Below are 20,827 nucleotides of genomic sequence, written 5' to 3' on the forward strand. Positions count from 1 at the left end.
AAGGATATCATCAAATCTACAACCTCATCCCCCACAAGCCCACCGCAAGGACCATCTACATGCTTCCCAAGATACATAAACCAGGGAACCCAGGAAGACCTGTCATATCTGGCCAGGGCACTCTGACTGAAGGAATATCAGGGTTCTTAGACACCATTCTCAAACCACTCACCACACTAAGGGCCGGTTCCTCCAAGACACAACTGACTACCTCCACAAACTCTGCAATATTAACAACCTCTCTCAGAACTCCATTCTTGCCATCGTAGATGTCACCTCCCTATACACTAACATCCCTCACTAACGTTGTATGTTAACATACAATAATGACAGCCTCGGAGCCCGCCTCAAATATCTACAAGACAATGGACAACACACAGATATCCACCCCAAACACATCACTAAAATCATTCGTTTCATCCTCTCCCATAACAATTTTACATTCAACAACACACACTTTGTCCAAACCATGGGTACAACCATGGGTACTAGAATGGCTCCACAGATGCCAACCTCTTGTCGGGCCATCTTGAGGAAGACATTCTGGACAAAATGCACCACAAAACCAGTGATATACCTGAGATACATCATTAATATTTTCATCCTCTGGACAGATAATCTAAACTCCCTCACAGATTTCTACCACAGATTCAGCAACTAGCACCTACCCACTAAACTCTCTCTAGAATACCCCACACTAGCATCAACTTCCTGGATACAAGAAATCCATGGATCACCACACCTACCTTCATAGATCCAATAAACATCCCGCCCAAACACCCGAAGAAATCTTATCTACAGCCAGGCACTCAAATATCACAGAATATGTTTCAAAGAGAAAGTCTGGGATCTAAACTTTATCACACTTAAAAGTGCCTTCACCAAACAAGGATACTCCACCAGAGAAGTAGATCAAACCATGGAGCAGGCCTCCCAAATACCTTGAGGGAACCTGCTTAAATACAGAAATAAAATCCTCTCCAACCACACACCCCTAGTTGTCACCTACTACCCCACACTGGAACCCACATGGGGTATTATTAAACAGTTACAACCCATACTCAACAGGGACCACATCCTGAAAGAAATATTTCCTGAACCCCCTCTTCTGGCCTTCAAGCAACCCCTCAGCCTCACCAAGGTCATTATCAGAAGCAAGCTCCCCATAGACCAGGATCCACCAACTCAAATCAGTGCCAGACCCTGCCAGAACAACAGATGCAAGACCTGTAGACATGTCTACACTGCTATGATGATCAATACCCCCCACAACACATCTTTCAACATCCATGGGTCCTACACACATTCCTATCAAAATGTGTGGTGTACCTCATCCTGTGCACTAAATGCTCCAACAACTATTACGTTGGTGAAACCAGACGATCACTGCACACTTGTATGATCTCACATAGGAAAGTGATAAAAGACTACCGTGTTAGCTACTTACGTTCAATAATCTATTCCCCCTTGTATTTAGGTATGACACATTTCCCAGACCTGGAAAAGACTTCTGTAAGCTCAAAAGCTTGTGTCTCTCAGCAACAGAAAGTTGTCCAATAAAAGATATTATCTCACTTGCCTCTGCAACATCCTGGGACCAACACAGCGACAAAAACCCAGTATTATTTAAAAAGATGCACAGTAAAGGCCTCTTTGAGCCAAACCATAATTGTTTTGTGGATATCTCTATGTAAAATAAAACCCAGACCGAGATATCAACCATTTCAAGTAACGATTTACAACCTTCAGATCACTATGGCAATGCATGAACTTGTCTGGTCTATGTCCAGAAAAGAACTTCCAAACCACAGCAAGAACATTTCAAATGACAAACAAAAAAATCTCTAAGTACAACAGAGAGCTAATTACATTTATCTCTGAGTGAAAAAAACCCAACATCCTACACTCTGTGGGGAAATAGTTACTCACTATGAGAGGTTTGTCTTCCCCATAAAACACAACCGAGTAGCTAGCACTGTTTCAAAGCAATAAAAGGAGAACAGCACTGAAAAAAAATGAACCACTGGTCCTCACATAAAATTCACACAGAGAAGTCAGTATGAACAGAGGGAGCTAGCTGTGCTTTATCATGCACACCATCATGATCATGCACACCATCCCCTTCAGCCCAATGTTGTTTCTCTCACCAGACTAGCATTCAGATGATAATAGGGAACAAAACTGCCAGCCTTCTTTCACTCCCCATCACACCGGTGAGCTGAGAAACACAAAAGGAACCACAACAAAATATAAAATCCCATATTGATCCCACAAACCGTTCCAGAAATTCCATGTAATTAAGACCTTTTTATTCATGAAACACATTCATGTTTCATGAAACAAAGCCCTCTGAAGAATATGAAGCTTGTTCATTGCTCATTGCCTCAATTAAACTATTCCACCATTCCTCCATATTACTAGAAATGGAGAAATTAAAGAAGTTGACATAGGCCTGGTCTACAATGGGAAATTATTTTGGTACAACTACATCACTCAGGAGTGTGAAAAATCCACAACCTTTTAGTGATGTAGTTAAACCAACCTACTCCCCAGTGTAGACAGAGCTAGGTAGATGGGAGAATTTGCCTGTTGATCCAGCTACTGTCTTTCGGGGAGGTGGATTACTTACACTGACATTAGAACCCCTGCTGTCTGCATAGGTAGCATCTTCACTGAAGCAATACAGCTGTGCCAGTGCAGCTTTTAAAGTGTAGACAAGCCCACAGAAGAGAAACTGCAGTAACTGCATGTCTCGATTCAGGGGCTAGGTGTGTACATGGGAGTAAAATGACAGGGGTACATTCAGGTGAAGAAAATATTGCTGAGCCTCAAGCTGTCTTGGGATGAAATATAGTAAGTGTGGGCTGACAAAACTCTTAACTCCTGCAGGGGTGACTGCAGGGTGCGTAACTAAGGCCAACATTTCCAAAAGGGCCCTTTGATTTTAGGTGCCTCTGATTTTGGGTATCCACCAGGAGACATTAGGGGTTAATCTCACAGCTCCCATTAATTCCATTTGAGAGTTGTCAATTCTCAGCACTTCTGAAAAGCAGGTTCAAGGTGTCTCAAACTACAATCCTTCCTCCCAGAACACAACCAGTGAGCAGATCAAATCCACAACCTTGACATCATTAGAAGCCATCCAAGCTAGCTGCTTTAAACCACACTCCTGAAGAATCGGCTTTCCTTACCATCGTCTTTTGCCACCATCCTACTTCCCTACCTCCTATCTACCAAGGTCTTGTGTCATGTTGTTGTAAGCTCTGTGGGTCATGTCTTAATTGCCTGTAACATCCCCTGCACACCTATGCCATTATATAAACAACAACTCAGAGATCACGTCTTGAATAAACCTGCCAATTGCAACAACCTGACTAAAAAGATTTTCCTCCTCACATACTCATATCTATCAGACCTACTCAGGGTGCAGAAAAAAATATTTGCCTAAATATTTAAAGAAAGTTACTTAATAAGATACTAATTAAGAGTGATTACATTTTTTTCCCCTCCACTTTCTTCACTGGCTCCTGCACTGATATAGGAAAATTCTCCATAAAGATTACCAGTCACTTCAGATTCCGATACAGGTTGGGCAGGTTTTCTTCCTTAAATTTACGGATCAGAAGGCACATCAACGTCTTATTCATGGTTTATGAACCTTCCGTGCTGCTAGGAAAAAAAGCCTTCTTTGCATGCTCTAGTTTTTGTAAGTCACCAGATCTGCCTCCTATTACTTTTCTTCTTAAAAAATGAGGATTAGCTGGAATCAAACAGTGTGAATTAAGCTTATTCAACCCTTAGCTCCTCTTGGCCTCATTCCATCTATGCTGTGAGGGGGATTAATATGGTCTTGGATCCCACCAAGATCTCCAGTGATGCTCACACATTCCCCCTGTGCCTAAGGAATCTTTACAGCTGCAACTGAAGCTGTAAATATTTTGCTGAGGTTTTTCAACCCTTCTTTCAATGTGATGTGCTGAAAGAGCATTTTAGAACTAAGGAAATATAAACTGGCACCCATGATTTTAGAAATATAACAACCCAATTATATCTGACAATTAAAATACTTTTATCAAATCAGTTCAATCACGCCAGGATTTGTGGCACTTCTCAGCCATCAGAACCACTCTGTCAGGCTGGTGCCTCCCATTCTGCCAAGGTGTGCAGATATTACACTGAATCCAAGCCTTGGAACATGTTTTTTCTGAACAGAAATTTGTCATGCATCAATTAAAACTCCAGCAGCCAATGGGACAGAGTTAACATCTCTCTCAAGATGTACTTTCTCAATTAGTGCCCAAATACACAGGGCCAAACTTTTCTCTCTCTCGCTTTTAATATATTATTAAACAGTTTCAATCTGTTTGCTTATAACAAGCTAAACAAATTCTAGGTGCCAGCATCAAATACAAAAGTAATATACTTCAGAAAAAACAAGAGCAAGGTATTGGCCAAACTCTTTTCTCAATTACACAAGTACAACCCCACCAATTTCAGTAAGATTGGAGTAGTAAAACTAGGAGCAGAATTTTGCCCTATATCTTCAAATTATACAATCCTTCCCTTTCCCATCACACAAACACACATGGCTACCTGTGATGGGATGTACCAGGATCTTTGAGGGCCCCACGGTCCTGCTACACCCAGACCCAGAAAAAAGTCAGTAGAGCAGGATCCTCCAAGAGGCCTAGAGATGCTGCAGGGGAGGCATCCAATCAGAGTCTTGCAGGCTCATAGAAAAGAAGTTGCAGAGCCTGGAAAAGCTCAGCCCCTGGAGCCAGAGGAGGAAGGATGCTGTTTCTGGTTGGCTGAGGACGCTACAGCAGTTAGACAAAGCAATCACTGGCTGGGACCAGAAGTAGTGGAAGGCTGGGAGACTCCACAGGTACAGAGACTAGCAGAAACCCTGCCTAAGCAGGGATAGGACTGTGAAGAAGAATTTACTCATCTTGTGCAGTAACGATGGTTCTTACAGATGCGTACCCCTATAGGTGCTCCAATGTAGGTGTGTCTGTGTCCCTGCGCTGCTGATTGGAGAACTTTGGTAGCAGTGACCGTTGGGCCCGCACATGCACTATCTCCCCTTGTGCTACGCCACGAGGCTAGCCAGCAAGAACAGGCTAACCATCCTGGGTTCCTTCTCTACTACAGAGTCATATGCGAGAACTCCAAAATAGAGGAGAGTGGACACCCATAGGGGGACACACCTCAAAGAACCATTGCTACGGCACAAAGTGAGTAATTTCTTCTTTGAGTAGTGTCCCTATGGGTCCTCCACTGTTGGTGATTCCCAAGTAGTACCCTTTTTGGAAGGCTGGGGCTTTGGAGATGGGTTAGTCACAAATGATAGTACTGTGGAGTCAAAGATGGCATCGGAGGCAGCATCCCCAATGATCGCATAATGTTCTACGAAGGTGTGGACTGATGCCCATGTCACCGCTCTGCAGATCTCTGAGATGGGGACATCCTTAAAGATGGCAACAGATGAGGAGATTGATCTCATGGAATGTGTATGGATTGAGTCTGGAGGGATCATGTTACAAATTTGCCTGATGCAATTCGAGACCCATTTAGAGAGCCTTTGGGCTGATATTGCTGAACCCTTAGACCTTTCTGCCATATAGAGGAACAATCTAAAGGATTTCCCTTTTGTCTTATTGAGGTAGAACGCCAGGGCTCTCCTGATATATAAGGTGTGTAGTTTGGCCTCCTCTACTGTCTTGGTGAGGCTTGGGGTAGAAGACGGGAAGGTGGAGAGATTGAGTCATGTGAAAAGAGAAGGTTACTTTAGGGATAAACCTTAGATGCAGCCTGAGTGCAACCTTATCTAGGAAGAACACTGTGTAGGGGAGATGCACCTTCAAAGCTGCTATTTCCCCCTATTCTTCTAGCCGAGGTAATTGCTATCAGAAAAATCGTTTTCATCAGTAGGAATGTTAGCAAACAGGTTCCAAGGGGGGCCAGGTGATCCCCTTCAGTACTAGGTTTAAGTCCCATGAGGGGGGTAGGAGGCCGAGGCTGGGGGAAGAGGTTTGTTATTCCCTCTTAGTGGTTGTGTGCAATGGTACTGAGCACCCCTCTACAAGTTAGCGTAATGTTGTGATAGCTGTTAGGTGGATCCTGACAGCACTCAGGGAGAACCCTGATTTTTTAAGGGTCACAGCATATTCCAGAATATGTGGAAGAGCTGCTGATACTAGAGAGATTTGTTGGGACGTGCACCAAATCTGAAATCCAAACCATTTCTGCAGGTAAGTGCATTGTGTAGAGGACTTTCTACTGTGCAGTAGGACCTCTTGGATGTCCTTTGAGCATGAGCTTTCTAGGTGCTGGATCTACGTAGGAACCATGGTTTGAGGGAGAGGATCCCCAAGTTGGGATGTATAGTATATGCCCTTTGTCCTGTGACAGGGGGTGCAAAGTGGCCGTAAGGGAGATTGGCGAGCACATACAAGCAGCATCAGGTAAGGTACTAGGTCTGTCTCAGCCAAGTAGGAGCAATCAGGATTATGTAAGCTCCGTCCCTTTTTATCTTTAGCAGGGCCTTTAGCAGAAGAGGAAACAGAGGGAAGGCATAAAGAAGGTCCTTGTCCCAGGGGAGGAGATCATCGCCCAGAAAGTGCAGTCCAATCCCTGCCCTGGAGCAATATCGTGGACACTTCATGTTCTGGTAAGCAGCAAACTGATCTGTGGATGGTTTTCCCCATCATGTGAAGCTCATCATCATGTGAACCTCATAGTGTCATTGTGATGGGAATTGAGACGAATAAGGCCTTTCTTGGTATGGAGGGCTAAAACATCTCTTTTGCATCATCGAGTAGATCCCCAGTGACCTGAGAGTGGCACTGGAATCTTTCAAGGAGTGGAGAGAGGCGTCAGTCTTCTCAGCAAAGGACTACACACCCTCAAAGGGGAGGTCTCCCAGTGAGGTCCTCACCTCCTTCAGGAATCCCAAGAGGTGATGCCATGATGTCTGTCTTATCACCACAGCCATGGAGATGGTCCTGGCAGCCATGTAAGTGGCATCTAGGGCTGACTGCAATGATGTTTTTGCCACCAGTTGCCTGCCCCTCCTTGATGATGACCTTGAAGGAGTCCTGGAAGCTCTCTGGCAGTTTATCAATAAAGTCATTTAACTTATTATAATTTGTGTAGTTGTATTTTGTTATGAGTGCCTGGTAGTTGGCAATGCAAACTGTAAGGTGGCCGAGGAGCATGCCTACCTACCAAAGAGATCAAGGCACTTCCAGTCTCTGTCATAGGGTGTTGTCCTGGGATGATGTCAGCCATGAGAGTTCACAGCGTCCACCACGATAGAACTTTGGCAGCAAGTGGGTGAATAGGAACTCTGATTCCTTCACAGGGACATAATATTTTTTGTCCGCCTGCTTGCACATTGGGGCCACCGAAGCCGGGGTTTGTCATACCATCTTGTGTGGTCTAGGATAGCCTCATTAAGTGGGAGGGCAATTTTTGAAGCGGATGAAGCATGAGGTCCTAGATGGTATTCTGGACCTCCCTAGGACCCCTGACACATGGAGCCATGACTCCCTGTGCATGACGATGGCAATGGCTATAGTTCGAGAGATGTCAGCGGCATCTACTGAAGATTGGAGAGCAGTCTGGCTATCAGTTTACCTTTGTCTATCAGAGCTTGAAAATGAGCCCCGTCCTGCTGCAGAAGGCAGTCAGTAAACTCTGCAAACTTGGTGTAGTTCAGGAAATTGTATTTAGCCATTAGTACATGGGTAATTGGTTAACCTAAACTGAAATCTGGATGATGAGAAGAGCTTTCTTTCCAGCAGATCCAGGCTTTTGCCCTCTTTATCATCAGAAGTAGATCAGGGATGTTGCTGTCTAGCCATTTCAGAAGTGGCATGGATGGACCATCAGTGAGTTGGGAGCAGAGTAAGAAAACAGAAATTCCACTTCATTGGCCAGCACGCGTCTCTGTCCTTTTGCAGGTGGGAGTGCAGGTGGCAGAGGTGTGCCACATTAGTTTAGCTGGCTCCAGAGTATGGCTTCATTCATTGGGAGAGCTATTCTAGTGGTCTGGATGCATGCAGGATGTCTAAAAGTTTGTGCTGGAAGTCCTGGTATCTCCTCAAGAGGAAACTGAAGCTCTCCAGCAATTCTGTGAAGAAGTTCCTGGAACTGCCTAAAGTCATCGGGAGGGGAAGGAAGAGACATAGGAATGTCTGCTTCATCTGGGGATGACAATGGCAGTTTTGCCAGTTCCAGCAGACCCACCGAATCGAGAAAGTAATATTCCTGCTGCTCCTCTGCCAGATCCGGGGACGGATCTGAGCATCCCCTTAGAGGGGAAGACAATGGGTGACTCCCTGGCAGATCACAGAATCATAGAGGTGTAGGACTGGAAGGGACCTGGAGAGGTCTTCTAGTCCAGTCTCCTGCATTCAAGGCAGGACTAAGCATTATCTAGGTCATCCGTGACAGGTGTTTGTTTAATCTGCTCTTAAAAATCTCCAATGATGGAGATTTCACAACTGTCCTAGATAATTTATTCCAGAATTTATCTACCCTGGCAGGTTTTTAAAATGTCCAACCTAAACCTCTCTTACTGCAATTTAAGCCCATTGCTCCTTGTCCTATCCTCAGAGGTTAAAGAGAACATTTTTTCTCCCTCAACCTTGTAACAGCTGTTTATGTACTTGAAAACTGTTATCATATCCCCTCTATCTTCTCTTCTCCAAACTAAACAAACCCAATTTTTTCAATCTTCCCTCATAGGTCATGTTTTCTTTAATCATTTTTCTTGCTCTTCTCTGGACTGTCTCCAGTTTGTCCACCTCTTTACTGAAATGTGGTGCCCAGAACTGGACACAATACTCCAGTTGAGGCCTAATCAGCATGGAGAATAACTTTTTGTTTCTTGCTTACAACATTCCTGCTGATACATCCCAGAATGATGTTTGCTATTTTTGCAACAGTATGACACTGTTGACTCATATTTAGCTTGTGATTTGTGATTCACTATGACCCGCAGATCTGCAGTACTCCTTCCTAGGCAATCATTTCCCATTTTGTATGTGTACAACTGATTGTTCCTTCCTAAGTGGAGTACTTTGCATTTGTCCTTATTGAATGTCATCCTATTTACTTCAGACCATTTCTCCAGTTTGTCCAGATTAATTTGAATTTTAATCCTATCCTCCAAAGCCCTTGCAACCTCTCTTGGCTTGGTATTGTCCACAAACTTTATAAGTGTACTCGCTATTTCATTATCTAAATCATTGATGGAGATATTGAACAGAATGAGACCCAGAACTGATACATGTGAGACCCCACTCGTTATGCCTTTCCAGCTTGACTGTGAACCACTGACAACTTATCCAACTAGTTATGCACTCACGTTATAGTAGCTCCATCTAGGTTGTATCAAGTCTGCAAGAGAGTACAGATCCCAAGACCCCCAATACAGCCAGTAGGAGGGATCAATAGTTGGTCACAGGGGCCCCCATGGCATGGGGTACCAGCAGCTCTGAGATAGATGATGCAGAGCTTGATCTCAAACTGCTGCATGTCTTTTGGATGGTGGAGGACATATAGGGTAGAGGAAGAAAGGTTCATCGGCTGGTTAAGACTCTCCCAATGAACAGAAGGCTGATTCTGGTTTCAGTAGTGGTACCACCTGTGCCATTGGAGGGGAGATGTATTCTGTATATGGGACAGGTGATAAACTCCTTCCAGTGGTCGATTCCCTCGCGGGTGATACTATCCCTCTTGAGATGGAGGGGCCCAATAGAGGAGGGGATTCTGGATCCTGGACAGCAAAAACATCCTGTGGGGTGGCAATGGATTCAGATCTCCCCACTATGAGAGGGGTTCTGCTTGTTCAAGTCACCGGAGTAGGTGAAGAGGGAGGTACCCAAAGTTGATGATGATCAGATTTCATTGATGCCAATGGATCCTAGGGTTTTGGAGAAGCTGGGGATGATGGTACTGACAGAATAAATCTGATTCTGATGGAACCCAGTGCTTATGGGCTTTCTTGTCATGCCTCTGGGACTCAGTACATTCTAAATCCTCATGGGCTGAGCGGATGGGCTTGCTTACAGCTGAATCCGACTTCTTTGGAGTGGATTTAGAGGAAGACTTAGTCTCATGCTTATGAGAGTGCTTCCTCGCTTCCCAACAACACTTTGCTGAGTGGGTCTGTGGGGGTAGATTCTCCCACACCAGAGTTGACATCATAGCAGGAGGCACAAACTTTGCTAAGTCAGGCCGATGTACAGGGGGCGGTGTGTTCCCCCAACCTTGGTCTGACTGGGGCCTCCTGGCCTTCTCCATGAGGTATTTCAGGAGACAAAGTTCCTGCCCTTCTTGGCTATGGCTGGGGAACGATTGGCATATACTGCAGCTCACTGCAATGTGAGATTCCCCGAGGCTTTAAAAACTATTAAAAATGATTAAAACTGTTAAAGCTATTTTGCAAACTAGGTAATCCTTTTTTGTAGAATGAAGTCAAAGCTGCAGACCCTGAAGGTTCCAACCCAAACCATGCGGTGCTGCGAAGGAACTGGAGAGGCAGTTAGTCCATCCCCGTCCTTAAGCCCCTTGGATGGCAGCATGCCAGGGCACATAGGCAGACCAAAGGACACTACTTTCACTTTCTCTGGCTCCAGATGCATGGTGTGCATGCATAACCCATAGTGAAATACAATAGGGACCATTACTTGAAGGAGACATGTTTTCTAATCCTTTAATAATTTTTGTGGCTCTTCTCTGAACCCTCTCCAATTTATCAATATCCTTCTTCAACTGTGGACACCAAAACTGGACACAGGATTCCAGCAGCTGTCACACCAGTGCCAAATTCAGAGGCAATATAAGCTCTCTCTCCTACTCAAGATTTCCCTGTTTATGCATCCAAGGATTGCATTAACCCTTTTGGCCATAGCATCATGCTAGGAGCTCATGTTCAGCTGATTATATGCCACAACCCACAAATCTTTTTCAGAGTCAGTGCTTCCCAGGAGGGAATCACCCATTGTGATGTTCCCCTCCTGCGATCTGGACTGGTGTGTAGCTGAGTCACCCCAATTCCTCACTCCTGCAGCCCACACCCAGCCTCCTGTGAGTAATCGGTCTCTGGCCCAGTGAAGGAGCACTTCTGACCAGCCACTCATGAGATTGCCCCCAGCAAACACTCCCAGTCCCAGCTGCAACCCCGAGAACTCCCGTCTTGCACAATTCAGTGCTACACACTGCACCCTGCAAGCTCGTTTACATTTGTCTGTCAATTTATCAAAGAAAGCTCTGTCACTCCAAGTGAAGTCTTTTCACACACTCAATCCATAGGCACTGTTTTAGATAAAACAAAGAAATAAGTTTATTGACTACAGCAAGATTTTAAGTGAATATAAATCAGATTAATATAAATGAAGAGATTAATAATGAGTCAAGGAGTTGGTCAATTCACTAAAAGATAACTCGCATCCTAAACTAAGATGAATATTTCAGTAGCCTTTCAGTCTGTGATGTTAGTTTACCCAAAGCTGGCTGCAATGCCTCTGCAGGACATGGAACCTAAGCTTTGTGTTTGTCTGCACCTATTCAAGCCATGTGAAAGACACATTTGGGGGTATGCCATAGCAGAGTTTCATATCTGTACATATGCATGACATTGCAGGAAACATGCTACCATAACAATAATGTTCAGTATGTCATGAGTATTCCAAAAACACCTTACATGACATACTTTGCATTGGAGAATACACAATTACATTGTATAAGGGTGAACATAAATGATCCACAAATCACACTATAAGCGTGTACAGGGGTACAGCGTGTCACGCCCATCTTGTAAGCATGGCCTATGTTCTTTGTTCCTAGATGTATACATTTACATTTAGCCATATTAAAACACACGTTGTTTGCTTGCACACCATTTACAAAGCAATCCAGATCGCTCTGTGTCAGTGTCCTGTCCACTTCATTATTTACCACTCTCCCATTTTTTGTATCATTTCACAACTTTATCAGTGATGATTTTATATTCTCTTCCAGATCATTGATGAAAATGTTAAATAGCATAGGGCCAATAACCAATGCCTGCGGGTCCTCACTAGAAATATACCCACTCAATGAGAATTTCCCTGTTTACAATTATATTTGGAAACCTATTCATTACCCAGTTTTTAATCCATTTCATGTGTGCCATTTTAATTCTATACCTTTCTAGCTTTTTAATCAACTCAAATGCCTTACAGAAATCTAAGTATATTACATCAACACTATTACCTTTATCAACCAAACTTGTAATTGCATTTAAAAAGAAAAGATGTCAAATTAGTTTGACACAATCTATGTTCCATAAACTCATGTTGATCGGTATTCATTACATTATTCTCCTTTAATTCTTTATTAAGTCCCATATCAGCTGCTCCATTATCTGGTTCAGGATCAATGTCAGACTGACAGGCCTATAATTACCCACATCAGTCTTCTTCCAGTTCCCTGGACCTTCCCCTGTGTTCCAAAATTTATTGAAAATCAACATTAATTGTTCAGAGAGCACCTACGCCAACTCTTTTAAAACTCTTGGATACAAGTTATCTGGACCTGCTGATTTAAAAATATCTAACTTTAATAGCTGCTGTTTAACATCCTCCATAGTTACTATTGGAATAGAAAAGTATCATCAAATGATAGGACTACATCATATGGCTTTTTCCAAAATATAGAACAGAAATATTTATTGAACACTTCTGCATTTTCTGCATTATTATTGATAATTTCCATCTAGTAATGGATCTACACCATTTCTGATCATAACTCTGATCACATTGCCATTGACTCACCAGAAGTAGGATTTGGTCATATGTCTTCTTCCTTACTACCGAATATTAGAGTTTAATTTACAACATTTGTATCAAAACAGGTTCTATATAGAAACATGTAAGTTTGAAAAGAAGGAACTCTACTAGTTTTTATTACTTCCTTTCAATATGGCTGTATTATACACTCTATCAATTGAATTAACACAAAGCACATGTTCTTTATACATTGTATTAACAACAAAATTTGTGATCCACCCAAATGAATCATGACAGTCAACCCATATGGAGAAAAAAATTACCCAAGTGGAATGTGGAGATATTTAACTGTGAGAAGGAAGCATAATAAATAATGAATAACATTCTTACCACAGAGCAAGTCTCTGCTCAATTTCCTTGAGAAAACTGGTGTGAAATTTGTACAAAGGTTCAAAACTGGAGAAGAGGAGATTTTTCAGTGTCTCTGGCATACAGTCCTCTTTACTCACTGTGCTCTGAAAACACTGGAAAGAAAGAACAAAGTTATAATGGGGACGGCTGGGGGTAGGGACTGTCATTTACTCTATCTTTGTACAGTACCTACAACCTGGCTGTCCGCTAAACCACAGTATGGCTCAGATTTAGGACAGCATTTAATAAAATACTTAAATCCCACTGAAGTTGATAAGACTTAAGCACATACTCCTGAATTGGAACCTATAAACATAACAGCAGCAGTGAAAGGGGTTATTTATTTCCTTACAGCTAATCCACCAATTCAAGATATATATACAGAATAAATTTACTGCAGTGATATGGGATACCAAGGTCACAGTTCTATTTCCTTTCTACATTTGTCATAAAATTCCCTCAAAAATGTGATATCCCAAGATAAATACAGAAAAGTATTGCATTGCAAACCTGCATTGCAGAATTAATTTTGCAGGTAATTCAGCTAATGTGGATTCATTTACTTCATTGTACTGACCTGGGAAACTTAATTCCAACCACTTAAACTAGTTATTGAAGTGTGAAAGTCGCTACAGCAAGTGTACATCATAACTGGGTTTGCTGTGGCTCAGGATTTTCAAAATTTGGCCTCTGACTTTGAATGTTCAACTGTAGTCCGATTTTCAGAGATTCTGATTGTCTATCGTTCCAATGTCAATGGAAGTCAAATCCAGCTCACACCTCTGAAATTTAGGTGCTAGATAGATGAAGGGGTCACTCAATGTTAGAGATCACTTTTTAAAATCCGGCCCTGTATCTCTAACCATAGATTGCAAATCTAGCATGGACGTTACTTGAAATCCCCTTGATTTCAATGGGACTTGGCACAGTAAATACTTGATCTTGTACTGCAGTACACGGAAGGGAATTGTTGTGTGCCTTTCATTTTTGCAAGTGCATTAGTGAAGTAGATAATTTGTTCAAGATCTATGATGGCATCTCAGAGTATAAGTAGGTCAGGATCAAGCCTCACTTTTAAAATTTATAATGGAATCTTAGATTCACTGGGGTCAAGTCTGTTTTGCCCCATAGCCCCTTTGCACTGCACTGGTAGTGTAAAGGGGCAGTCAAAGCGGCATTGTAAGAGGGGTTCCCTAGATGGCATAATCTGGCCTATCCACTTGATGATGCTACTTCTTCCTCACAGTCCCCATTGTGCTCTAGCTATTTTTGATAGATCTTCATGGCCACTAGGGGACTGTTGCAATTGCCTGTAAATTAGAGCAGCCTTGAAACTGCACCAGTTTAAACCAGCCCAGGTCTGCAATACAGGGAGACACCTCACCTCCTCCCTGCTTCCTGCCCTCTCACCTACCCACACTCTGTTCGGGTACCAAGTACAGTTCAGGTAGGACAGAAAATTGGTGCCACTGCACATTGTACATTTAAAGCCTTTGTTACAGTCTCCCTATGGGTCCATAAAGGACATTATTTAAGGCCAATTCTTGCTTGCCCTAATCATGGAAAACTCGCACTGAAATAGGCATTTTCTGTGTGTAGAAAAGAAGCAGGTTTTATCTGAACGATTTACATATGATTCTTATTTTGAGTATATGTTACAAAATTAACAGTCTGTTTGAAAATATTCTTTAGTTACTTATTGAAAAATCAGAACATGTCAAATACATGTTAAAACTTTTTAGACTGAACAGGAGGCAATAAAACCAGGAAAAATATCAAATACAACTTCCTAGGTGAGCTACTTCTGTTTCAGCAGACTCCATTACAAAGATTATCTGTGAGCTTCCAGTTAAAGCCACAAGATCTGAGCATAAAAGAAAGTAACTGAATGTGTTTTCAGTTTCTAGAAATGAAATATTTTCACTATACGTATTACAGACTAGCCATACTGTAAAAGTCAGCCTTTTGCTTTTTTGTGTAACACTGAAATTCTGTCTTCACTGGAACAATACCCCTGTGCACAGCATAGAGTGCAGAAAATAAGACTACTGTAGAAGAGCTAAGGGGTAAACAGGGTAGATAAAATACCATAGCTGATTCCAGTACCATATGTTTCATGAGTAATACTAAAGTAAACATACCGATGTGATGACTTCAAGGTCCTTTAGGTATGTTCGCTCTGTGGTGGATACTTCTTTAGCAATAAAGTAAGCTTTGTCAGTTGGAAATCTCTGTAAAATGAAAAAAATAAGAAGTTTTGATCTGCTTTATGGGGCCAAGTCTCCATTAGAAAGGAAACTCCAAAGCAACAATCACTAGGACAATTACAAACTAGTGAGCCTGGCTTGTGCTTATTGTAACTGTTAGCTGGAACCTCCCTGAGGAAAATCGCTGAAAAACATCCTTGCAAACAATAGCTATCTAGGAGTTTGGAAAAGATTTCTTACTGCCATGGTTATTTTCAGTTACTTCTGGTATTCCTCTCAACTTATTCCACATTCCTGGAGCAGGATGTAGTTGAAACTCAGAAATAATGCCTTTTTTGGGGCAAGTAACAATTAGAATCAAACAGAAATCTTAAACAGAAAGTGATCTATTCACCACGTAATCTGGGTTCACTTTTCAATACACATCTCTCCACATGATAAACATTCACTGCAGAATACTCTCCAAAATTCCCAGACTAGTTTTTCTAAAGGGGTGTGGTAGGTAGAGGATTCAAGGGGGTGGAAGAGAGCAAGATACAATCTTTTTATCTTCAGAAAAATCTGTCCCTTGTTTCATAAAAGCCAAATCTAACAATATCAATCTTACACAAGGGAGAAGTTTAGGTCAGAGTAGAAGAGTCCAGCCTTTACAGCTTAACGGTCCAACATCTTCTTTCAAAATGGGCAAGGGGACACAATCAGTGCTTTCGAGCAGATTCTCTGCCCTATTCTGCTCCCTTTGTGTTGCTCAGGGGACACACAAGGAGAGAAAAACATCCACAAATCCCTTGTTCATATGCTTCCCTCCCTCCAGCTATTGGTGCAGAGGACACATCAGAGGCAGGGATGGAGAGTGGAGTACCCAGTGCTCTACCTATTCCTAGCTGGGGTATGACCCCAAGGGAACCATTGCCAGTTGACATAAGTGAGAGCAGTCACTAGGCTGCTCTAACTGGGGCTGTGACAGAGAATCAGGAAGATGTTGATTTATGTTGGTTCTCAATGTCTCCTCCTCCTTCACTCTCCCTCTGGTGCCCTATGTAGCTGTGTGTAAAGCCATCTTTTCCTAAACACTCTCCTAGGCTCAAGTAGAGACAGCCAAGCTCCTGTCTTGCTCTTCCTCAGATTCTCACAGCTGTCGGCAATGGGCACCAGAGCTACTCTACCAGCGGGGGCTAGCCCATGACCAGGCCTCTTAGGTGCTAGGGTAATACAAATCACAACATAGTACCTTCCCCTGCAGTGTGGCAAGCAGCCAGCAGGACAGCAAGGAAGTGGCAGCAGCTGCTCAGAACTGCTGCTAACTAATACCCAAAGTGCTCCTGCAGCTGTAGGAGAAGCAGGGGGTGAAGGCGATGCCCCCTATCTCCTCACTGTAGTGACGGGGCTGATTCAAACACTTCAGTTTAAAAAACCACAGGATATGGCTCACATTTTAAATTCGTAATCAAAATACCATTTTTTTTCTGAACACAGTCGGCCTAGAGGGGCCTAGGCTGGACACCCCAGCTGAGACTCGAACGTCACTTTGCTCTCTGAAGTTGAGCACTTTGTCAAAACCGACTATTACACATTTATTTATTTATTTATTTATTTTTAAATGCGTTTGGTTTAGAAACTAGAGCCTCATTAAAACAGACTTGTAGGGTCAGAGCAAAAGGCCACTGAAAATCAGACAGCCATTGATTTCGGTGGGACTTCGGATTTGGGGCCTTAAAGCAGCAAATTCTTTTGTGGCTCAATTCCGTTTTGCCACTGACTTCAGCAGGAGCAAGATAGCTGGATAGCTGTTGTTTGGCGTATCACATCACAAGATAAACAGCCCCTCTCGGACTATCTGTCTGCATTCACACAATCAACTTTTTTGCAACCCAGACAAAAAACAAAAAATCTTTCCTTCTCTGTGGCAAATGAAGAGGGGACAGGAGCATGCCGGGCATCTAGATTTCATCCACATACCATGTTTCCAGCAATCAAAACATTCAGAGGAGAACAGGGTGAAATCAACCGCAATACCTTTCTCCTGACCTCTTCCTCGTCATCAGTCCTGACACACGATGGGTCATTCAGCAAGGGGCTGATCAGTGGAGACGACGGCTTGGCATCGGGGCTCAAGTTTGGAGATAACGACATATTTGCCACCACTGGTGCTCCTTGCGAATTGACTGAGAGCTCTGAAAGGTGAGGGCTGCCAGTCAGAGAACCTGCTAAAGAAACGATACAAGAAGAATTGCAGTCAGTACAAGGCATCTCCAGGCAGTTAAAAAATTATCTTAAACTGCAGTATGGAAAATTATGCTATAAAAGGCACAAGATCCCAGGTCATCAGCAGGCATAAATAGCCATAGTGTCACTGAAGTCTATGGAGCTGCACCCATTTACATCAGCTGACGATCTGGCCCAGTGCTCTCTTAGTTAATAAAACTGGCAGAATTACAGCCACTATAAAACTAGAGATCCAGGTACAAATAATTCAGTTGTGTATGTTAATACAAAACATCGAATTCACGATGAGCTCTTCACCATAGTATCCTACTCTATGAAAGAGAACACGTAGAACAGATGAATGTTCTCACTTTTACAATTAATTTAAAACACGATAAAGACAATAATATATGAGCCATCCTATGGCTACTGTTTTTCCTCCTACAACTAACTCCAAAATGCAAATGACCTAAAGTACTTCACTGGAAGCTGTGGGAAAGATATTAGAACAAGTATATCTAGAGGGAGTCTAGGAAAAAATAGGACTTTCTATGGCAGAATTGTACTATGCAATGTCAATCACATCTAACATGGAGGGAGAAAACGACTAGCTTCCCAGTTCTACACACAGCAGAAGGATATATATTATACCTTGTAGGGTCATTCCAAGCTCCTCTGATTGTTTGGGATGGAAATGCTAGTATTACATTTACACAAGAAGGTATTTTTAACACACAAAGCATGACAATTTTAGTTGCTCATAGCTATGAAGCCCCATTTCATTTTGTATAGTAAAAAAAAATGATGACTCTTAATTACACTTCTGTAGGTTGAAATATACTATTGATGAAATCAGTGTTTTGCTCTTGGAAGACAGCCAGATTACTGACTGTGCAAATGAAACAACTTGCCAAAAAAAAAAAAAAACCAACCCTCACCATCTTCCCAATTAAGCTAAAGAAATACCAGGAAAAGTCAAACCTGTTAAAAGCTAAGTTGGATCTTTCAAACCATGAAATGTTTACAGACCACATTATTTTGTTTGGGGTTCATACCTTAATAACTTCAAGGGAGAAACTAACAAGCTATCAATTGCCATAGCTAACATGTTGGCCAGAATTAAAATAAATGGAAATGTCTACATATCCACATATTTAAAGTCAAGGGCTTTTCACTATGGACACGTTTCGGGAGTATATTATTTAACTGTTAGCTCTCCTGTTACTACAACACAATTCCGACACTCCAATAAACAATGGCATCAATACATATAATTAGGCCAATACGATGAGGGCAACATATTTCCTGAAAGGCCTCAGGTTTATTGCTACATCATATATTTTTGTTTTGTATCCCAGAAGTGTGCATGTTCATCTTACTGTTTTAAGAAGAAGAAAATCAACAAAAAGTTATTTGTTTAGATAACCATGACAATTATGCACCCTATTGTAGAACAAAGACAAAGAAACATTTGCCTGAAAAAAAGTCTTTATATTACTGTAACTAGCAAGAAAGAATTTACTCACAGTTCCACACTAAATCATTGCTCAGTGAAATCTGAGGGAAACGCCGCAGGTTGTTACACAAATGTCAATTTTATTGACACTACTAGACAACGGTATACAATGTTTTCAAAGGAAATGGAATTCATCATATAGAAATAGTGAAACAGATTAGTAGTGAGGTTGTAGGTTTAAAAGTGCTATACTACACTTTATAAGAGACATAGAAAAGTGATATCATTTTAAACGTTATGAGAAAACAGAGAAATTCTGGCACTATGCCTGTCACATGACAGTGAATTGATCATTTGCACCTCTGTAAGAAATTCTCAGGTGTCAGATGGCAGGAATTGACCACCCGACCTCCTGTGAGACATCATTGAGGCCCTAACTCTGATGTAGGGGGAAATCTATGTCAAACTCAATTTGACTGATGCGGTTTGAACTATAAAATATCAGATGAAGGAATTAACTGAAAATGCTTTCCAGTTTACATGTGGGGCTCATAATGTGTTACAAGTATCATTGTTATTAATTTCCTCAGGGAGCATCTGCTTCCATCAGTGAAAGACTTGCAGAAAAAAATACTACTTTTTGGAGATACCATTTCATTTGGCTTTTTGCAGAGAAGTAAAATACTACTTTCTCATTCAGGGGCTAACAGGGGCAGTAATGACGACCAAACTCAAATCCAAACACTATCACCTACATGCAGGAGCATACCTATGCAAATGATTTCCCATTTTGTATGTTGAATGATAACTACAAGTTAGAACTAGCCACAAGGGAGTGGTTATTACATGAAAGTGACCTAAAACACTTAGTGATGCATTCATGGGCAGCGGGTATAAGAGGCTTGTGGAGGCTAAGCCTCCCCAAAAGCCACCGCCAGCTCCTGCTTGGCCTCTGCTCCTGTGGCCTCACCACCTGTGGCGCTCCTCTTCCCCCCGCCCCCAGCTTCACCTCTTTCCCTGAGACCTCCCCCACCCATGCTGATCACTCCTCTCCTCCCCCTCCCCCGAGTGGGGGGAACTTGAGGGCGGGGGAAGACTGGCATGAGCGGCAGGTGGGGGAGGAGGGAGAGACAAGTGGGAGTGGGGCCTAGGGTACAGCGGGGGGTGGACCATGGGTACAGTCCTAGGAAGAGAAGGCCAAGGGGGGGTGAGGCCTCGGTGTGGAGCCATTAACAGGTCCTGATTACTAAAAATATAGTCTAACCACAAGAACTAATACATTGGATTTTGCTTTGACCAAAAGAAGAAATTGACTTCCTCTACTGTGAGAAACCAAATAGACTAGGAAGAAATGAAAAAGATGGTCCATCCCCACTCAGAGTGTTGGGGCTCTGGGCACCATACTACTTAATATTTGCAAGATGTGACTGATTAGACATTTGCACTTCATATATGAGGGACCATGTGAAATGCAATTATGCATGCGGGTCCTTCCCTTCATCTTTTCATGGTGGTTAGGTGTAAGTACCCAACATTAGTTATATGTTCGGTCTCTCTCAGCATCTCATCCAAATATGCAAGGGGTAAATCCAAATATGCTTTATTCATTGACTACAAAACAAGTAAACAGGAGCAGAAGAGATGGGACCAATGTTATTTAAATAGTAGAAACATTGCTCATATCACATCCATCAAGGTTCTTTGACTAATGAAAAATGAGTTTGCTCTCAGTCACTTTGTATCAGTTAGCAGAGATCAGGTGACGCTGG

General features: G+C 42.4%; 1 protein-coding gene across 7 annotated transcripts in view; it reads right to left on the reverse strand.

The window, feature by feature from the left end:
• Positions 1–20,827, reverse strand: part of FARP1 (FERM, ARH/RhoGEF and pleckstrin domain protein 1) — a 343,144-nt gene that overhangs the window by 54,634 nt on the left and 267,683 nt on the right. For 6 of the 7 annotated variants that reach the window (XM_067536881.1, XM_067536882.1, XM_067536884.1 and 3 more), the window contains 3 exons: positions 17,414–17,604; positions 15,332–15,421; positions 13,170–13,303 (listed from right to left, as the gene is read on the reverse strand). In XM_067536881.1, coding sequence (XP_067392982.1) covers positions 13,170–13,303; positions 15,332–15,421; positions 17,414–17,604 — 415 coding nt within the window. The remainder of the gene's footprint in view (positions 1–13,169; positions 13,304–15,331; positions 15,422–17,413; positions 17,605–20,827) is intronic. The other variant, XM_067536880.1, reaches the window with a different exon arrangement.

This window comes from Emydura macquarii, unplaced genomic scaffold (assembly GCF_026122565.2).
Source record: "Emydura macquarii macquarii isolate MOO-44397 ecotype Brisbane River unplaced genomic scaffold, CSIRO-AGI_Emac_v2 contig_3671, whole genome shotgun sequence".
Taxonomy (NCBI): Eukaryota; Metazoa; Chordata; order Testudines; family Chelidae; genus Emydura; species Emydura macquarii.